The sequence below is a fragment of the Heterodontus francisci genome, unplaced genomic scaffold (genome assembly GCF_036365525.1).
Source record: "Heterodontus francisci isolate sHetFra1 unplaced genomic scaffold, sHetFra1.hap1 HAP1_SCAFFOLD_593, whole genome shotgun sequence".
NCBI classification, from domain to species: Eukaryota; Metazoa; Chordata; class Chondrichthyes; order Heterodontiformes; family Heterodontidae; genus Heterodontus; species Heterodontus francisci.
This window is the reverse complement of record NW_027141628.1, coordinates 490,487-509,257: the sequence shown is the minus strand read 5'-3', so window position 1 is coordinate 509,257 and position 18,771 is coordinate 490,487. Positions and strand designations below refer to the sequence as shown.

Sequence of the window (18,771 nt, the reverse complement as noted above, 5' to 3'; positions counted from 1 at the left end):
TGAATGTCAAGGGGAGATGGTTAGATTCTCTCTTGTTGGAGATGGTCATTGCCTGGCACTTGTGTGGCGCGAATGTTACTTGCCACTTATCAGCTCAAGTCTGGATATTGTCCAGGTCTTGCTGCATTTCTACACAGACTGCTTCAGTATCTGAGGAGTCACGAATGGTGCTGAACATTGTGCAATCATCAGCGAACATCCCCACTTCTGACCTTATGACTGAAGGAAAGTCATTGATGAAGCAGCTGAAGATGGTTGGGCCTAGGACACTACCCTGAGGAACTCCTGCAGTGATGTCCTGGAGCTGGGATGATTGACCTCCAACAACCACAGCCATCTTCCTTTGCACTAGGTTGGACTCCAACCAGCAGAGCGTCCTGTGAGTGTCTGATGGGATAGTGTAGAGGGAGCTTTACTCTGTATCTAACCCCGTGCTGTACCCGTCCTGGGAGTGTTTGATGGGACAGTGTAGAGGGAGCTTTACTCTGTATCTAACCCCATGCTGTACCTGTCCTGGGAGTGTTTGATGGGACAGTGTAGAGGGAGCTTTACTCTGTATCTAACCCCCGTGCTGTACCTGCCCTGGGAGTGTTTGCTGGGACAGTGTAGAGGGAGCTTTATTCTGTATCTAACCCCCGTGCTGTACCTGCCCTGGGAGTGTTTGCTGGGACAGTGTAGAGGGAGCTTTATTTTGTATCTAGCCCATTTTAAAACATTAAAAAAAAAATTCTTCCTTTCTTTCCCTTTTTTCTTTAAGACGTGGATCCCTTAGGCACTGAGTGCAAGAACAGCAGGAGAGTTCTCCCTGGTGTCCTGGGGCCAATATTTATCCCTTAATCTCAATCAATAAGAACACAGATTATCTGGCCATTATCACAAAGATGTTTGTGGGATCTTGCTGTGCAGTATCCTTTTGAAACTACGATCAACACTCTTTTTTTGAGGGTGGGCTTTATGCCCGAGGGCCCTTATATTTATCTTTGTTGAGGGGGCCTTTATTCCTCAGGCCCCCTTTCTATACATTTTATAAAAATAACTATTAAAAGCAAATAAATAAAACAAAAACTCAAATCAAAATGCAATTCTCTGCATCTATGATGCACTCCAGTCCCTGCGGTGCCCATCAGTCGCAGAAGGCCTCAACGAACTGGCAGACACCGTATGCTTCATCTCCAGGGACACTCGGGCACGAAGGTAACCTCGGAAGAGGGTCAGACAATCATCTAACTTGTGCTGTACCTGTCCTGGGAGTGTTTGATGGGACAGTGTAGAGGGAGCTTTACTCTGTATCTAACTCCGTGCTGTACCTGTCCTGGGACTGTTTGATGGGACAGTGTAGAGAGAGCTTTACTCTGTATCTAACCCCTTTTTTTTAGGCAGCAGCCAACCTCGTTTTTGTTTCTCTTTTTTTTTTAAGAGGGATCCTTAATCTGTATCTAACCCCCGTGCTGTACCTGTCCTAGGAGTGTTTGATGCAACAGTGTAGAGGTATATGATTAGGTTTTATTTCTAATTATTCAATGTTACTCACCAATAAAGTCCTGAATTGTGAAATTGTGAATTTCAGTGTGTATTTCAGCCACAGATTGGTTCAGGATTGTGATTTGCTGGTTCAGAAGTCCCAGGTGAGTGTCCTGGATATTTTGCAACATCCCAGAGTGCATCTGCAGTGTGGTATTTAATTCCTGCTGACAATTCCACAGGCTGGAAACATGCCTATTTAAGCCCGCTTTAATCTTCTCCAGACTCTGCGAGACAGAATCCAGCTTAATGCAGATGTTCTCCAGTTTGGACACTCGTTGTCCAAGCCCTTCACTGGAGTCCTTGCACTCATCAATCTCTACCACCATGTGGCGACTGAACTTTCCCAACTCGTTCTGGAAATTGATGAATTTATTGCTAGTGTCCTCAATGTGATCAATCATCTCCTCCTGGATCCTGCTGATGCCTGTAATCAGTCTGTTGGTCCTTTCGGAGAATGTTGTGTTCAATATGTCCATATTGTGGCCCTGCTGGTCAACAAAGTCTTGAAGGCCCTTCAAGGTGCTATTGATGGAATTGAAGTTCAGTATGACATCTCTCAGCTCTCCCTGCATCGAGCCAAGGTCAACACCCAAATTGTCACCATACATTCCAAACCTGTCGAGAATCTTGTTGAAGGTTTCCATTTTAAACAGGAGGTCCTTAGAATATTTGGCAGGGTCCCTGAGCTCCTCTTTTAACCTGTCTAATTCTTCCTGAATTGCTGAGCAAGTGACGCTGCAATTAGTCCCAGAATGACCAAACTTTTCCTTCAGTTCATCCAACTCCTTGGACAGTTTGTTAACTTGTCTATCAGTTTCATTCCTGTCCAGAAGGACTTCATCTTTAATGGTTTTGCATGTTGCAAAACTGGTTTCAATGGAAGTTTGCACTTTGCTCTTCAAGTCCCTGAGATTGGAGCTAATTAGGTTCATTCGCTGCTCATTAGAATTAATTATTGACCTTAGCTGCTTGACGTCCCGTCCAAAATGTTGCAGCATGTTCCTGAATGAATTTCCTCCCATTGTGAGGTTGCGTACTCTTGACCCAATGTTTTGAATACTAACCTCATTCTTCAAAATCTTCTTCTGAAGCTTTGTTAACATGTTTACCATCTCAGAGGCATTTTGCTCATCATGTGTGACAGTGACATGGGGAGAGCTACAGATTTGAGCACAGCCATTGACAGCTACTTGTACCTTGGATTCCAGCTCATGCACACTGGACATCACTGCCCCCATGTTCTCCCCATCTGGCCCCATGATATGCTTCAACTTTGCAACGTCTGCACCTAAAGCAGTGACTGTGTCGCGCACCCAATCATCAAAGGCTGTGCCGTTGCCCAGAACAGACACCACTGTATTGACGCTCTCTTCATTCCCAAGCATTCTGTCCCCAAATTCATGTCTCAGATTCTGGAGATGTGACATGAGGCGCTTTTCAAGATTTTTCTCAGTTAAGTTCAGTCTTCGTTCAATATCTTGGAATTGGTTATGAAAGTGGTCATCAAATGCAGAGCTGCCCGCCGACGAGCCAGGAAGTTGCTGGTCCAACCTCCGATTCAAACCCGCCAGCACATCCGATACAGACACAAGCTTCCACTCGATATCCTCCACCTCTGCCTTTATCCTGTCTATTTCTCCACAGCAGGGGTTTGCCACAGTTCCAGACAATCCACTGATGTGTCTGTGCATGCTTTCCATAAGATGCCGATTGTGTTGCTCAGTCCCATTGAATATTCTGCCCAGTTCTCGCAGCCTGTGCCCATCTTCCTCCTGCTGCTGTCGGAGGAGCTCGATGTCAGCTCGACAGGAGAAACATGAACTCTGTATTCGCTGCTCCACCTCCCTCACGAGCTCTCCCTTCAGATCGGATAATTTCTGGCCAGTGTCGGATGGACCCCCAGCAGTTGCAGCTGGTTTGATTGTGTTTAAGTGATCGATTTCGCCATCATGCTCCCTTACGCGGTTATCAATCTGATGGAGTTTCCTCTGAATCTCATCGATAGTCTCCTTCATCTCCGGCTGGGATGCAGCATCAGCTGGCTGTCTCCCGTTCATTGCCATCTCGACTGCTTTCTGTATTTCCTCCTGAAATTTCTCATTCATTCCCCTAATGGTGGACTGAAGCTTGTGAATTTCCTGGCTCAACTTTTGGATCTTCTCTTCCATCTGACGGGAATTATCAGAATCAGTTCGACCTGTAAAAGCACGAACCTGATAGTGAAGCATTTGAGTTAACAGGGTGTTTCCCGGGACCCCGGGAAGTGGGAAAGACAAAAACAAAAGCTCCTTAGAATACTTGGCAAGGGGACAGAGCTGGCAGCGATGTACAAGCCTGTCTCCAATTGCCGACAACAGGGTTTCTTACCTTCATCTGGTGGACCTGCTGACTCTTTTGTCCCAGGTTTGGAATCAGCTGGAATAGCCTGTCGTGGCTTTGGAATCCCGGACTCAGTCTGCCCCAGTGCAGCCACCGAACAGTCATCTCCTGAGTAACCATGGCAACACCTCCATTCCATTTCTGTAACCATTTTGTACGCAATCTTATATCGCGGTTTCATGAAGGAACGATAACTGCGAGAGCCAATTCAGGATATAGTAAATTAAGCATGAATGTAGACATAACGTAAACTCAGGCAGGGGATCATGAACCAAAACAAAATTTAATGTCACACATTATCAGCACCACCTCAGAACCAAGGTCAACATTAGTCAACACTCACTGACAGTGGGCACTGTAACTATAAACACTGAGATCAGTGTCTCTGGGCACTGTAACTATAAACACTGAGATCACTGTCTGTGGCCACTGTAACTGTAAACACTGAGATCACTGTCTGTGGGCACTGTAACTATAAACACTGAGATCACTGTCTGTGGGCACTGTAACTATAAACACTGAGATCACTGTCTGTGGCCACTGTAACTATAAACACTGAGATCACTGTCCGTGTGCACTGTAACTGTAAACACTGAGATCACTGTCTGTGGCCACTGTAACTATAAACACTGAGATCAGTGTCTCTGGGCACTGTAACTATAAACACTGAGATCACTGTCTGTGGCCACTGTAACTGCAAACACTGAGATCACTGTCTGTGGCCACTGTAACTGTAAACACTGAGATCACTGTCCGTGTGCACTGTAACTATAAACACTGAGATCACTGTCTGTGGCCACTGTAACTGTAAACACTGAGATCACTGTCCGTGTGCACTGTAACTATAAACACTGAGATCACTGTCTGTGGCCACTGTAACTGTAAACACTGAGATCAGTGTCTCTGGGCACTGTAACTATAAACACTGAGATCACTGTCTGTGGCCACTGTAACTGTAAACACTGAGATCACTGTCTGTGGCCACTGTAACTGTAAACACTGAGATCACTGTCTGTGGCCACTGTAACTGTAAACACTGAGATCACTGTCCGTGTGTACTGTAACTATAAACACTGAGATCACTGTCTGTGGCCACTGTAACTGTAAACACTGAGATCACTGTCCGTGTGCACTGTAACTATAAACACTGAGATCACTGTCTGTGGCCACTGTAACTGTAAACACTGAGATCAGTGTCTCTGGGCACTGTAACTATAAACACTGAGATCACTGTCTGTGGGCACCGTAACTATAAACACTGAGATCACTGTCCGTGTGCACTGTAACTGTAAACACTGAGATCACTGTCTGTGGGCACTGTAACTATAAACACTGAGATCACTGTCTGTGGCCACTGTAACTGTAAACACTGAGATCACTGTCCGTGTGCACTGTAACTATAAACACTGAGATCACTGTCTGTGGGCACTGTAACTATAAACACTGAGATCACTGTCTGTGGGCACTGTAACTATAAACACTGAGATCACTGTCTGTGGGCACTGTAACTATAAACACTGAGATCAGTGTCTCTGGGCACTGTAACTATAAACACTGAGATCACTGTCTGTGGCCACTGTAACTGTAAACACTGAGATCACTGTCTGTGGCCACTGTAACTATAAACACTGAGATCAGTGTCTCTGGGCACTGTAACTATAAACACTGAGATCACTGTCTGTGGCCACTGTAACTGCAAACACTGAGATCACTGTCTGTGGCCACTGTAACTGTAAACACTGAGATCACTGTCCGTGTGCACTGTAACTATAAACACTGAGATCACTGTCTGTGGCCACTGTAACTGTAAACACTGAGATCACTGTCCGTGTGCACTGTAACTATAAACACTGAGATCACTGTCTGTGGCCACTGTAACTGTAAACACTGAGATCAGTGTCTCTGGGCACTGTAACTATAAACACTGAGATCACTGTCTGTGGCCACTGTAACTGTAAACACTGAGATCACTGTCTGTGGCCACTGTAACTGTAAACACTGAGATCACTGTCTGTGGCCACTGTAACTGTAAACACTGAGATCACTGTCCGTGTGCACTGTAACTATAAACACTGAGATCACTGTCCGTGTGCACTGTAACTATAAACACTGAGATCACTGTCTGTGGCCACTGTAACTGTAAACACTGAGATCAGTGTCTCTGGGCACTGTAACTATAAACACTGAGATCACTGTCTGTGGGCACCGTAACTATAAACACTGAGATCACTGTCCGTGTGCACTGTAACTGTAAACACTGAGATCACTGTCTGTGGGCACTGTAACTATAAACACTGAGATCACTGTCTGTGGCCACTGTAACTGTAAACACTGAGATCACTGTCCGTGTGCACTGTAACTATAAACACTGAGATCACTGTCTGTGGGCACTGTAACTATAAACACTGAGATCACTGTCTGTGGGCACTGTAACTATAAACACTGAGATCACTGTCTGTGGGCACTGTAACTATAAACACTGAGATCACTGTCTGTGGCCACTGTAACTGTAAACACTGAGATCACTGTCTGTGTGCACTGTAACTATAAACACTGAGATCACTGTCTGTGGGCACTGTAACTGTAAACACTGAGATCACTGTCTGTGGGCACTGTAACTATAAACACTGAGATCAGTGTCTGTGCGTACTGTAACTGTAAACACTGAGATCACTGTCCGTGTGCACTGTAACTATAAACACTGAGATCACTGTCTGTGGGCACTGTAACTGTAAACACTGAGATCACTGTCTGTGGGCACTGTAACTATAAACACTGAGATCAGTGTCTGTGCGTACTGTAACTGTAAACACTGAGATCACTGTCCATGGGCACTGTAACTGTAAACACTGAGATCACTGTCTGTGGGCACTGTAACTGTAAACACTGAGATCACTGTCCGTGTGCACTGTAACTATAAACACTGAGATCACTGTCTCTGGGCACTGTAACTATAAACACTGAGATCACTGTCTGTGGCCACTGTAACTATAAACACTGAGATCAGTGTCTGTGCGTACTGTAACTGTAAACACTGAGATCACTGTCCGTGTGCACTGTAACTATAAACACTGAGATCACTGTCTGTGGGCACTGTAACTGTAAACACTGAGATCACTGTCTGTGGGCACTGTAACTATAAACACTGAGATCAGTGTCTGTGCGTACTGTAACTGTAAACACTGAGATCACTGTCCATGGGCACTGTAACTGTAAACACTGAGATCACTGTCTGTGGGCACTGTAACTGTAAACACTGAGATCACTGTCCGTGTGCACTGTAACTATAAACACTGAGATCACTGTCTGTGGCCACTGTAACTGTAAACACTGAGATCACTGTCTGTGGGCACTGTAACTATAAACACTGAGATCACTGTCTGTGGGCACTGTAACGATAAACACTGAGATCACTGTCTGTGGCCACTGTAACTGTAAACACTGAGATCAGTGTCTCTGGGCACTGTAACTATAAACACTGAGATCACTGACTGTGGCCACTGTAACTGTAAACACTGAGATCACTGTCCGTGTGCACTGTAACTATAAACACTGAGATCACTGTCTGTGGGCACTGTAACTATAAACACTGAGATCACTGTCTGTGGCCACTGTAACTATAAACACTGAGATCACTGTCTGTGGGCACTGTAACTGTAAACACTGAGATCACTGTCTGTGGCCACTGTAACTGTAAACACTGAGATCACTGTCTGTGTGCACTGTAACTATAAACACTGAGATCACTGTCTGTGGCCACTGTAACTGTAAACAGAGATCAGTGTCTGTGGCCACTGTAACTGTAAACACTGAGATCAGTGTCTGTGGGCACTGTAACTGTAAACACTGAGATCACTGTCTGTGGGCACTGTAACTATAAACACTGAGATCACTGTCTGTGGGCACTGTAACTGTAAACACTGAGATCACTGTCTGTGTGCACTGTAACTGTAAACACTGAGATCACTGTCTGTGGGCACCGTAACTATAAACACTGAGATCACTGTCTCTGGGCACTGTAACTGTAAACACTGAGATCACTGTCTGTGGGCACTGTAACTATAAACACTGAGATCACTGTCTGTGTGCACTGTAACTGTAAACACTGAGATCACTGTCTGTGGGCACTGTAACTATAAACACTGAGATCACTGTCTGTGGGCACTGTAACTATAAACACTGAGATCACTGTCTGTGGGCACTGTAACTATAAACACTGAGATCACTGTCTGTGGGCACTGTAACTGTAAACACTGAGATCAGTGTCTGTGGGCACTGTAACTATAAACACTGAGATCACTGTCTGTGGGCACTGTAACTATAAACACTGAGATCACTGTCTGTGGGCACTGTAACTGTAAACACTGAGATCACTGTCTGTGGGCACTGTAACTGTAAACACTGAGATCAGTGTCTGTGGGCACTGTAACTATAAACACTGAGATCACTGTCTGTGGGCACTGTAACTATAAACACTGAGATCACTGTCTGTGGGCACTGTAACTGTAAACACTGAGATCACTGTCTGTGTGCACTGTAACTGTAAACACTGAGATCACTGTCTGTGGGCACCGTAACTATAATCACTGAGATCACTGTCTCTGGGCACTGTAACTGTAAACACTGAGATCACTGTCTGTGGGCACTGTAACTATAAACACTGAGATCACAGTCTGTAGCCACTGTAACTGCAAACACTGAGATCACTGTCTGTGGGCACTGTAACTATAAACACTGAGATCACAGTCTGTGTGCACTGTAACTATAAACACTGAGATCAGTGTCTGTGGGCACTGTAACTATAAACACTGAGATCACAGTCTGTGGGCACTGTAACTATAAACACTGAGATCACTGTCTGTGGGCACTGTAACTATAAACACTGAGATCACTGTCTGTGGGCACTGTAACTATAAACACTGAGATCACTGTCTGTGGGCACTGTAACTATAAACACTGAGATCACTGTCTGTGGGCACTGTAACTATAAACACTGAGATCACTGTCTGTGGGCACTGTAACTATAAACACTGAGATCACTGTCTGTGGGCACTGTAACTATAAACACTGAGATCACTGTCTGTGGGCACTGTAACTATAAACACTGAGATCACTGTCTGTGGGCACTGTAACTATAAACACTGAGATCACTGTCTGTGGGCACTGTAACTATAAACACTGAGATCACTGTCTGTGGGCACTGTAACTATAAACACTGAGATCACTGTCTGTGGGCACTGTAACTGTAAACACTGAGATCACTGTCTGTGGGCACTGTAACTGTAAACACTGAGATCACTGTCTGTGGGCACTGTAACTGTAAACACTGAGATCACTGTCTGTGGGCACTGTAACTATAAACACTGAGATCACTGTCTGTGGGCACTGTAACTATAAACACTGAGATCACTGTCTGTGGGCACTGTAACTATAAACACTGAGATCACTGTCTGTGGGCACTGTAACTATAAACACTGAGATCACTGTCTGTGGGCACTGTAACTGTAAACACTGAGATCACTGTCTGTGGGCACTGTAACTATAAACACTGAGATCACAGTCTGTGTGCACTGTAACTATAAACACTGAGATCACAGTCTGTGTGCACTGTAACTATAAACACTGAGATCAGTGTCTGTGGGCACTGTAACTATAAACACTGAGATCACTGTCTGTGGGCACTGTAACTATAAACACTGAGATCACTATCTGTAGCCACTGTAACTGCAAACACTGAGATCAGTGTCTGTGGGCACTGTAACTATAAACACTGAGATCACTGTCTGTGGGCACTGTAACTATAAACACTGAGATCACTATCTGTAGCCACTGTAACTGCAAACACTGAGATCACTGTCTGTGGGCACTGTAACTATAAACACTGAGATCACTGTCTGTGGGCACTGTAACTATAAACACTGAGATCACAGTCTGTGTGCACTGTAACTATAAACACTGAGATCAGTGTCTGTGGGCACTGTAACTATAAACACTGAGATCACTGTCTGTGGGCACTGTAACTATAAACACTGAGATCACTGTCTGTGGGCACTGTAACTATAAACACTGAGATCACTGTCTGTGGGCACTGTAACTATAAACACTGAGATCACTGTCTGTGTGCACTGTAACTATAAACACTGAGATCACTGTCTGTGGGCACTGTAACTATAAACACTGAGATCACTGTCTGTGGGCACTGTAACTATAAACACTGAGATCAGTGTCTGTGGGCACTGTAACTATAAACACTGAGATCACTGTCTGTGGGCACTGTAACTATAAACACTGAGATCACTATCTGTAGCCACTGTAACTGCAAACACTGAGATCACTGTCTGTGGGCACTGTAACTATAAACACTGAGATCACAGTCTGTGTGCACTGTAACTATAAACACTGAGATCAGTGTCTGTGGGCACTGTAACTATAAACACTGAGATCACTGTCTGTGGGCACTGTAACTATAAACACTGAGATCACAGTCTGTGGGCACTGTAACTATAAACACTGAGATCACTGTCTGTGGGCACTGTAACTATAAACACTGAGATCACTGTCTGTGGGCACCGTAACTATAAACACTGAGATCACTGTCCGTGTGCACTGTAACTATAAACACTGAGATCACTGTCTGTGGGCACTGTAACTATAAACACTGAGATCACTGTCTGTGGCCACTGTAACTGTAAACACTGAGATCACTGTCCGTGTGCACTGTAACTATAAACACTGAGATCACTGTCTGTGGGCACTGTAACTATAAACACTGAGATCACTGTCTGTGGGCACTGTAACTATAAACACTGAGATCACTGTCTGTGGGCACCGTAACTATAAACACTGAGATCACTGTCCGTGTGCACTGTAACTATAAACACTGAGATCACTGTCTGTGGGCACTGTAACTATAAACACTGAGATCACTGTCTGTGGGCACTGTAACTATAAACACTGAGATCACTGTCTGTGGGCACTGTAACTATAAACACTGAGATCACTGTCTGTGGCCACTGTAACTGTAAACACTGAGATCACTGTCCGTGTGCACTGTAACTATAAACACTGAGATCACTGTCTGTGGCCACTGTAACTGTAAACACTGAGATCACTGTCCGTGTGCACTGTACCTATAAACACTGAGATCACTGTCTGTGGGCACTGTAACTATAAACACTGAGATCACTGTCTGTGGCCACTGTAACTGTAAACACTGAGATCACTGTCCGTGTGCACTGTAACTATAAACACTGAGATCACTGTCCGTGTGCACTGTAACTATAAACACTGAGATCACTGTCTGTGGGCACTGTAACTATAAACACTGAGATCACTGTCTGTGGCCACTGTAACTGTAAACACTGAGATCACTGTCTGTGTGCACTGTAACTATAAACACTGAGATCACTGTCTGTGGGCACTGTAACTGTAAACACTGAGATCACTGTCTGTGGGCACTGTAACTATAAACACTGAGATCAGTGTCTGTGCGTACTGTAACTGTAAACACTGAGATCACTGTCCGTGTGCACTGTAACTATAAACACTGAGATCACTGTCTGTGGGCACTGTAACTGTAAACACTGAGATCACTGTCTGTGGGCACTGTAACTGTAAACACTGAGATCAGTGTCTGTGGGCACTGTAACTATAAACACTGAGATCACTGTCTGTGGGCACTGTAACTGTAAACACTGAGATCAGTGTCTGTGGGCACTGTAACTATAAACACTGAGATCACTGTCTGTGGGCACTGTAACTATAAACACTGAGATCACTGTCTGTGGGCACTGTAACTGTAAACACTGAGATCACTGTCTGTGTGCACTGTAACTGTAAACACTGAGATCACTGTCTGTGGGCACCGTAACTATAATCACTGAGATCACTGTCTCTGGGCACTGTAACTGTAAACACTGAGATCACTGTCTGTGGGCACTGTAACTATAAACACTGAGATCACAGTCTGTAGCCACTGTAACTGCAAACACTGAGATCACTGTCTGTGGGCACTGTAACTATAAACACTGAGATCACAGTCTGTGTGCACTGTAACTATAAACACTGAGATCAGTGTCTGTGTGCACTGTAACTGTAAACACTGAGATCACTGTCTGTGGGCACTGTAACTATAAACACTGAGATCACTGTCTGTGTGCACTGTAACTGTAAACACTGAGATCACTGTCTCTGGGCACTGTAACTGTAAACACTGAGATCACTGTCTGTGGGCACTGTAACTATAAACACTGAGATCACAGTCTGTAGCCACTGTAACTGCAAACACTGAGATCACTGTCTGTGGGCACTGTAACTATAAACACTGAGATCACAGTCTGTGGGCACTGTAACTATAAACACTGAGATCACTGTCTGTGTGCACTGTAACTGTAAACACTGAGATCACTGTCTGTGGGCACTGTAACTATAAACACTGAGATCACTGTCTGTGGGCACTGTAACTATAAACACTGAGATCACTGTCTGTGGGCACTGTAACTGTAAACACTGAGATCAGTGTCTGTGGGCACTGTAACTATAAACACTGAGATCACTGTCTGTGGGCACTGTAACTGTAAACACTGAGATCAGTGTCTGTGGGCACTGTAACTATAAACACTGAGATCACTGTCTGTGGGCACTGTAACTATAAACACTGAGATCACTGTCTGTGGGCACTGTAACTGTAAACACTGAGATCACTGTCTGTGTGCACTGTAACTGTAAACACCGAGATCACTGTCTGTGGGCACCGTAACTATAATCACTGAGATCACTGTCTCTGGGCACTGTAACTGTAAACACTGAGATCACTGTCTGTGGGCACTGTAACTATAAACACTGAGATCACAGTCTGTAGCCACTGTAACTGCAAACACTGAGATCACTGTCTGTGGGCACTGTAACTATAAACACTGAGATCACAGTCTGTGTGCACTGTAACTATAAACACTGAGATCACTGTCTGTGTGCACTGTAACTATAAACACTGAGATCACTGTCTGTGGGCACTGTAACTATAAACACTGAGATCACTGTCTGTGGGCACTGTAACTATAAACACTGAGATCACAGTCTGTGCGCACTGTAACTATAAACACTGAGATCACTGTCTGTGGGCACTGTAACATCAACACTGAGATCACTGTCTGTGGGCACTGTAACTGTAAACACTGAGATCACTGTCTGTGGGGACTGTAACTGTAAACACTGAGATCACTGTCTGTGGGCACTGTAACTATAAACACTGAGATCACAGTCTGTGGGCACTGTAACTATAAACACTGAGATCACTGTCTGTGTGCACTGTAACTATAAACACTGAGATCACTGTCTGTGGGCACTGTAACTATAAACACTGAGATCACAGTCTGTAGCCACTGTAACTGTAAACACTGAGATCACTGTCTGTGTGCACTGTAACTATAAACACTGAGATCACTGTCTGTGGGCACTGTAACTATAAACACTGAGATCACAGTCTGTGGGCACTGTAACTATAAACACTGAGATCACTGTCTGTGTGCACTGTAACTATAAACACTGAGATCACTGTCTGTGGGCACTGTAACTGTAAACACTGAGATCACTGTCTGTGGGCACTGTAACTATAAACACTGAGATCACTGTCTGTGTGCACTGTAACTGTAAACACTGAGATCACTGTCTGTGGCCACTGTAACTATAAACACTGAGATCACTGTCTGTGTGCACTGTAACTATAAACACTGAGATCAGTGTCTGTGGGCACTGTAACTATAAACACTGAGATCACTGTCTGTGGGCACTGTAACTATAAACACTGAGATCACTGTCTGTGGGCACTGTAACTATAAACACTGAGATCAGTGTCTGTGGGCACTGTAACTATAAACACTGAGATCACTGTCTGTGTGCACTGTAACTATAAACACTGAGATCAGTGTCTGTGGGCACTGTAACTATAAACACTGAGATCACTGTCTGTGGGCACTGTAACTATAAACACTGAGATCACTGTCTGTGGGCACTGTAACTATAAACACTGAGATCACTGTCTGTGTGCACTGTAACTATAAACACTGAGATCAGTGTCTGTGGGCACTGTAACTATAAACACTGAGATCACTGTCTGTGGGCACTGTAACTATAAACACTGAGATCACTGTCTGTGGGCACTGTAACTATAAACACTGAGATCACTGTCTGTGTGCACTGTAACTATAAACACTGAGATCAGTGTCTGTGGGCACTGTAACTATAAACACTGAGATCACTGTCTGTGGGCACTGTAACTATAAACACTGAGATCAGTGTCTGTGGGCACTGTAACTATAAACACTGAGATCACTGTCTGTGTGCACTGTAACTATAAACACTGAGATCACTGTCTGTGGGCACTGTAACTATAAACACTGAGATCAGTGTCTGTGGGCACTGTAACTATAAACACTGAGATCACTGTCTGTGGGCACTGTAACTATAAACACTGAGATCAGTGTCTGTGGGCACTGTAACTATAAACACTGAGATCACTGTCTGTGGGCACTGTAACTATAAACACTGAGATCACTGTCTGTGGGCACTGTAACTGTAAACACTGAGATCACTGTCTGTGTGCACTGTAACTATAAACACTGAGATCAGTGTCTGTGGGCACTGTAACTATAAACACTGAGATCACTGTCTGTGGGCACTGTAACTATAAACACTGAGATCACTGTCTGTGGGCACTGTAACTATAAACACTGAGATCACTGTCTGTGTGCACTGTAACTATAAACACTGAGATCAGTGTCTGTGGGCACTGTAACTATAAACACTGAGATCACTGTCTGTGTGCACTGTAACTGTAAACACTGAGATCACTGTCTGTGGGCACTGTAACTATAAACACTGAGATCACTGTCTGTGGGCACTGTAACTGTAAACACTGAGATCACTGTCTTTGGGCACCGTAACTATAAACACTGAGATCACAGTCTGTAGCCACTGTAACTGAAAACACTGAGATCACTGTCTGTGGGCACTGTAACTATAAACACTGAGATCACTGTCTGTGGCCACTGTAACTGTAAACACTGAGATCAGTGTCTGTGGGCACTGTAACTATAAACACTGAGATCACAGTCTGTAGCCACTGTAACTGCAAACACTGAGATCACTGTCTGTGGGCACTGTAACTGTAAACACTGAGATCACTGTCTGTGGGCACTGTAACTATAAACACTGAGATCACTGTCTGTGGCCACTGTAACTGCAAACACTGAGATCACTGTCTGTGGGCACTGTAACTATAAACACTGAGATCACTGTCTGTGGGCACTGTAACTGTAAACACTGAGATCACTGTCTGAGGGCACTGTAACTATAAACACTGAGATCACAGTCTGTAGCCACTGTAACTGCAAACACTGAGATCACTGTCTGTGGGCACTGTAACTATAAACACTGAGATCACTGTCTGTGGCCACTGTAACTGTAAACACTGAGATCAGTGTCTCTGGGCACTGTAACTATAAACACTGAGATCACAGTCTGTAGCCACTGTAACTATAAACACTGAGATCACTGTCTGTGGCCACTGTAACTGTAAACACTGAGATCACTGTCTGTGGCCACTGTAACTATAAACACTGAGATCAGTGTCTCTGGGCACTGTAACTATAAACACTGAGATCACTGTCTGTGGCCACTGTAACTGCAAACACTGAGATCACTGTCTGTGGGCACTGTAACTGTAAACACTGAGATCACTGTCTGTGGCCACTGTAACTATAAACACTGAGATCACTGTCTGTGGCCACTGTAACTGTAAACACTGAGATCACTGTCTGTGGCCACTGTAACTATAAACACTGAGATCACTGTCTGTGGCCACTGTAACTGTAAACACTGAGATCACTGTCTGTGGCCACTGTAACTGTAAACACTGAGATCACTGTCTGTGGGCACTGTAACTATAAACACTGAGATCACTGTCTGTGTGCACTGTAACTATAAACACTGAGATCACTGTCTGTGGGCACTGTAACTATAAACACTGAGATCACTGTCTGTGGGCACTGTAACTATAAACACTGAGATCACTGTCTGTGGCCACTGTAACTGTAAACACTGAGATCACTGTCTGTGGCCACTGTAACTATAAACACTGAGATCAGTGTCTCTGGGCACGGTAACTATAAACACTGAGATCACTGTCTGTGGCCACTGTAACTGTAAACACTGAGATCACTGTCTGTGGCCACTGTAACTATAAACACTGAGATCAGTGTCTCTGGGCACTGTAACTATAAACACTGAGATCACTGTCTGTGGCCACTGTAACTGTAAACACTGAGATCACTGTCTGTGGGCACTGTACCTATAAACACTGAGATCACTGTCTGTGGCCACTGTAACTGTAAACACTGAGATCACTGTCTGTGGCCACTGTAACTGTAAACACTGAGATCACTGTCCGTGTGCACTGTAACTATAAACACTGAGATCACTGTCTGTGGCCACTGTAACTGTAAACACTGAGATCACTGTCCGTGTGCACTGTAACTATAAACACTGAGATCACTGTCTGTGGCCACTGTAACTGTAAACACTGAGATCAGTGTCTCTGGGCACTGTAACTATAAACACTGAGATCACTGTCTGTGGCCACTGTAACTGTAAACACTGAGATCACTGTCTGTGGCCACTGTAACTGTAAACACTGAGATCACTGTCCGTGTGCACTGTAACTATAAACACTGAGATCACTGTCTGTGGCCACTGTAACTGTAAACACTGAGATCACTGTCCGTGTGCACTGTAACTATAAACACTGAGATCACTGTCTGTGGCCACTGTAACTGTAAACACTGAGATCAGTGTCTCTGGGCACTGTAACTGTAAACACTGAGATCACTGTCTGTGTGCACTGTAACTATAAACACTGAGATCACTGTCTGTGGGCACTGTAACTGTAAACACTGAGATCACTGTCTGTGGGCACTGTAACTATAAACACTGAGATCAGTGTCTGTGCGTACTGTAACTGTAAACACTGTGATCACTGTCCGTGTGCACTGTAACTATAAACACTGAGATCACTGTCTGTGGGCACTGTAACTGTAAACACTGAGATCACTGTCTGTGGGCACTGTAACTATAAACACTGAGATCAGTGTCTGTGCGTACTGTAACTGTAAACACTGAGATCACTGTCCGTGCGTACTGTAACTATAAACACTGAGATCACTGTCTGTGCGTACTGTAACTGTAAACACTGAGATCACTGTCTGTGGGCACTGTAACTGTAAACACTGAGATCACTGTCCGTGTGCACTGTAACTATAAACACTGAGATCACTGTCTCTGGGCACTGTAACTATAAACACTGAGATCACTGTCTGTGGCCACTGTAACTGTAAACACTGAGATCACTGTCTGTGGCCACTGTAACTGTAAACACTGAGATCACTGTCCATGGGCACTGTAACTGTAAACACTGAGATCACTGTCTGTGGGCACTGTAACTATAAACACTGAGATCACTGTCTGTGGCCACTGTAACTGTAAACACAGAGATCAGTGTCTCTGGGCACTGTAACTATAAACACTGAGATCACTGACTGTGGCCACTGTAACTGTAAACACTGAGATCACTGTCCGTGTGCACTGTAACTATAAACACTGAGATCACTGTCTGTGGGCACTGTAACTATAAACACTGAGATCACTGTCTGTGGGCACTGTAACTATAAACACTGAGATCACTGTCTGTGGCCACTGTAACTGTAAACACTGAGATCACTGTCTGTGGCCACTGTAACTGTAAACACTGAGATCAGTGTCTGTGGGCACTGTAACTATAAACACTGAGATCACTGTCTGTGTGCACTGTAACTGTAAACACTGAGATCACTGTCTGTGGGCACTGTAACTATAAACACTGAGATCACAGTCTGTAGCCACTGTAACTGCAAACACTGAGATCACTGTCTGTGGGCACTGTAACTATAAACACTGAGATCACTGTCTGTGGGCACTGTAACTATAAACACTGAGATCACAGTCTGTGTGCACTGTAACTGTAAACACTGAGATCACTGTCTGTGGGCACCGTAACTATAATCACTGAGATCACTGTCTCTGGGCACTGTAACTGTAAACACTGAGATCACTGTCTGTGGGCACTGTAACTATAAACACTGAGATCACAGTCTGTGTGCACTGTAACTGTAAACACTGAGATCACTGTCTGTGGGCACCGTAACTATAATCACTGAGATCACTGTCTCTGGGCACTGTAACTGTAAACACTGAGATCACTGTCTGTGGGCACTGTAACGATAAACACTGAGATCACAGTCTGTAGCCACTGTAACTGCAAACACTGAGATCACTGTCTGTGGGCACTGTAACTATAAACACTGAGATCACTGTCTGTGGGCACTGTAACTATAAACACTGAGATCACTGTCTGTGGGCACTGTAACTATAAACACTGAGATCACTGTCTGTGGGCACTGTAACTATAAACACTGAGATCACTGTCTGTGGGCACTGTAACGATAAACACTGAGATCACAGTCTGTAGCCACTGTAACTGCAAACACTGAGATCACTGTCTGTGGGCACTGTAACTGTAAACACTGAGATCACTGTCTGTGGGCACTGTAACGATAAACACTGAGATCACAGTCTGTAGCCACTGTAACTGCAAACACTGAGATCACTGTCTGTGGGCACTGTAACTATAAACACTGAGATCACTGTCTGTGGGCACTGTAACTATAAACACTGAGATCACTGTCTGTGGGCACTGTAACTATAAACACTGAGATCACTGTCTGTGGGCACTGTAACTATAAACACTGAGATCACTGTCTGTGGGCACTGTAACTATAA

The 18,771-nt window shown here is 44.5% G+C and overlaps 1 protein-coding gene across 1 annotated transcript in view; it reads right to left on the bottom strand.

The window, feature by feature from the left end:
• The window catches only part of LOC137364202 (EMILIN-1-A-like), a 102,583-nt gene that overhangs the window by 38,253 nt on the left and 45,559 nt on the right, over positions 1–18,771 (bottom strand). The window contains exons 3-4 of the mRNA XM_068027575.1: positions 3,892–4,097; positions 1,532–3,721 (exon numbers count right to left, since the gene is read on the bottom strand). Coding sequence (XP_067883676.1) covers positions 1,532–3,721; positions 3,892–4,097 — 2,396 coding nt within the window. The remainder of the gene's footprint in view (positions 1–1,531; positions 3,722–3,891; positions 4,098–18,771) is intronic.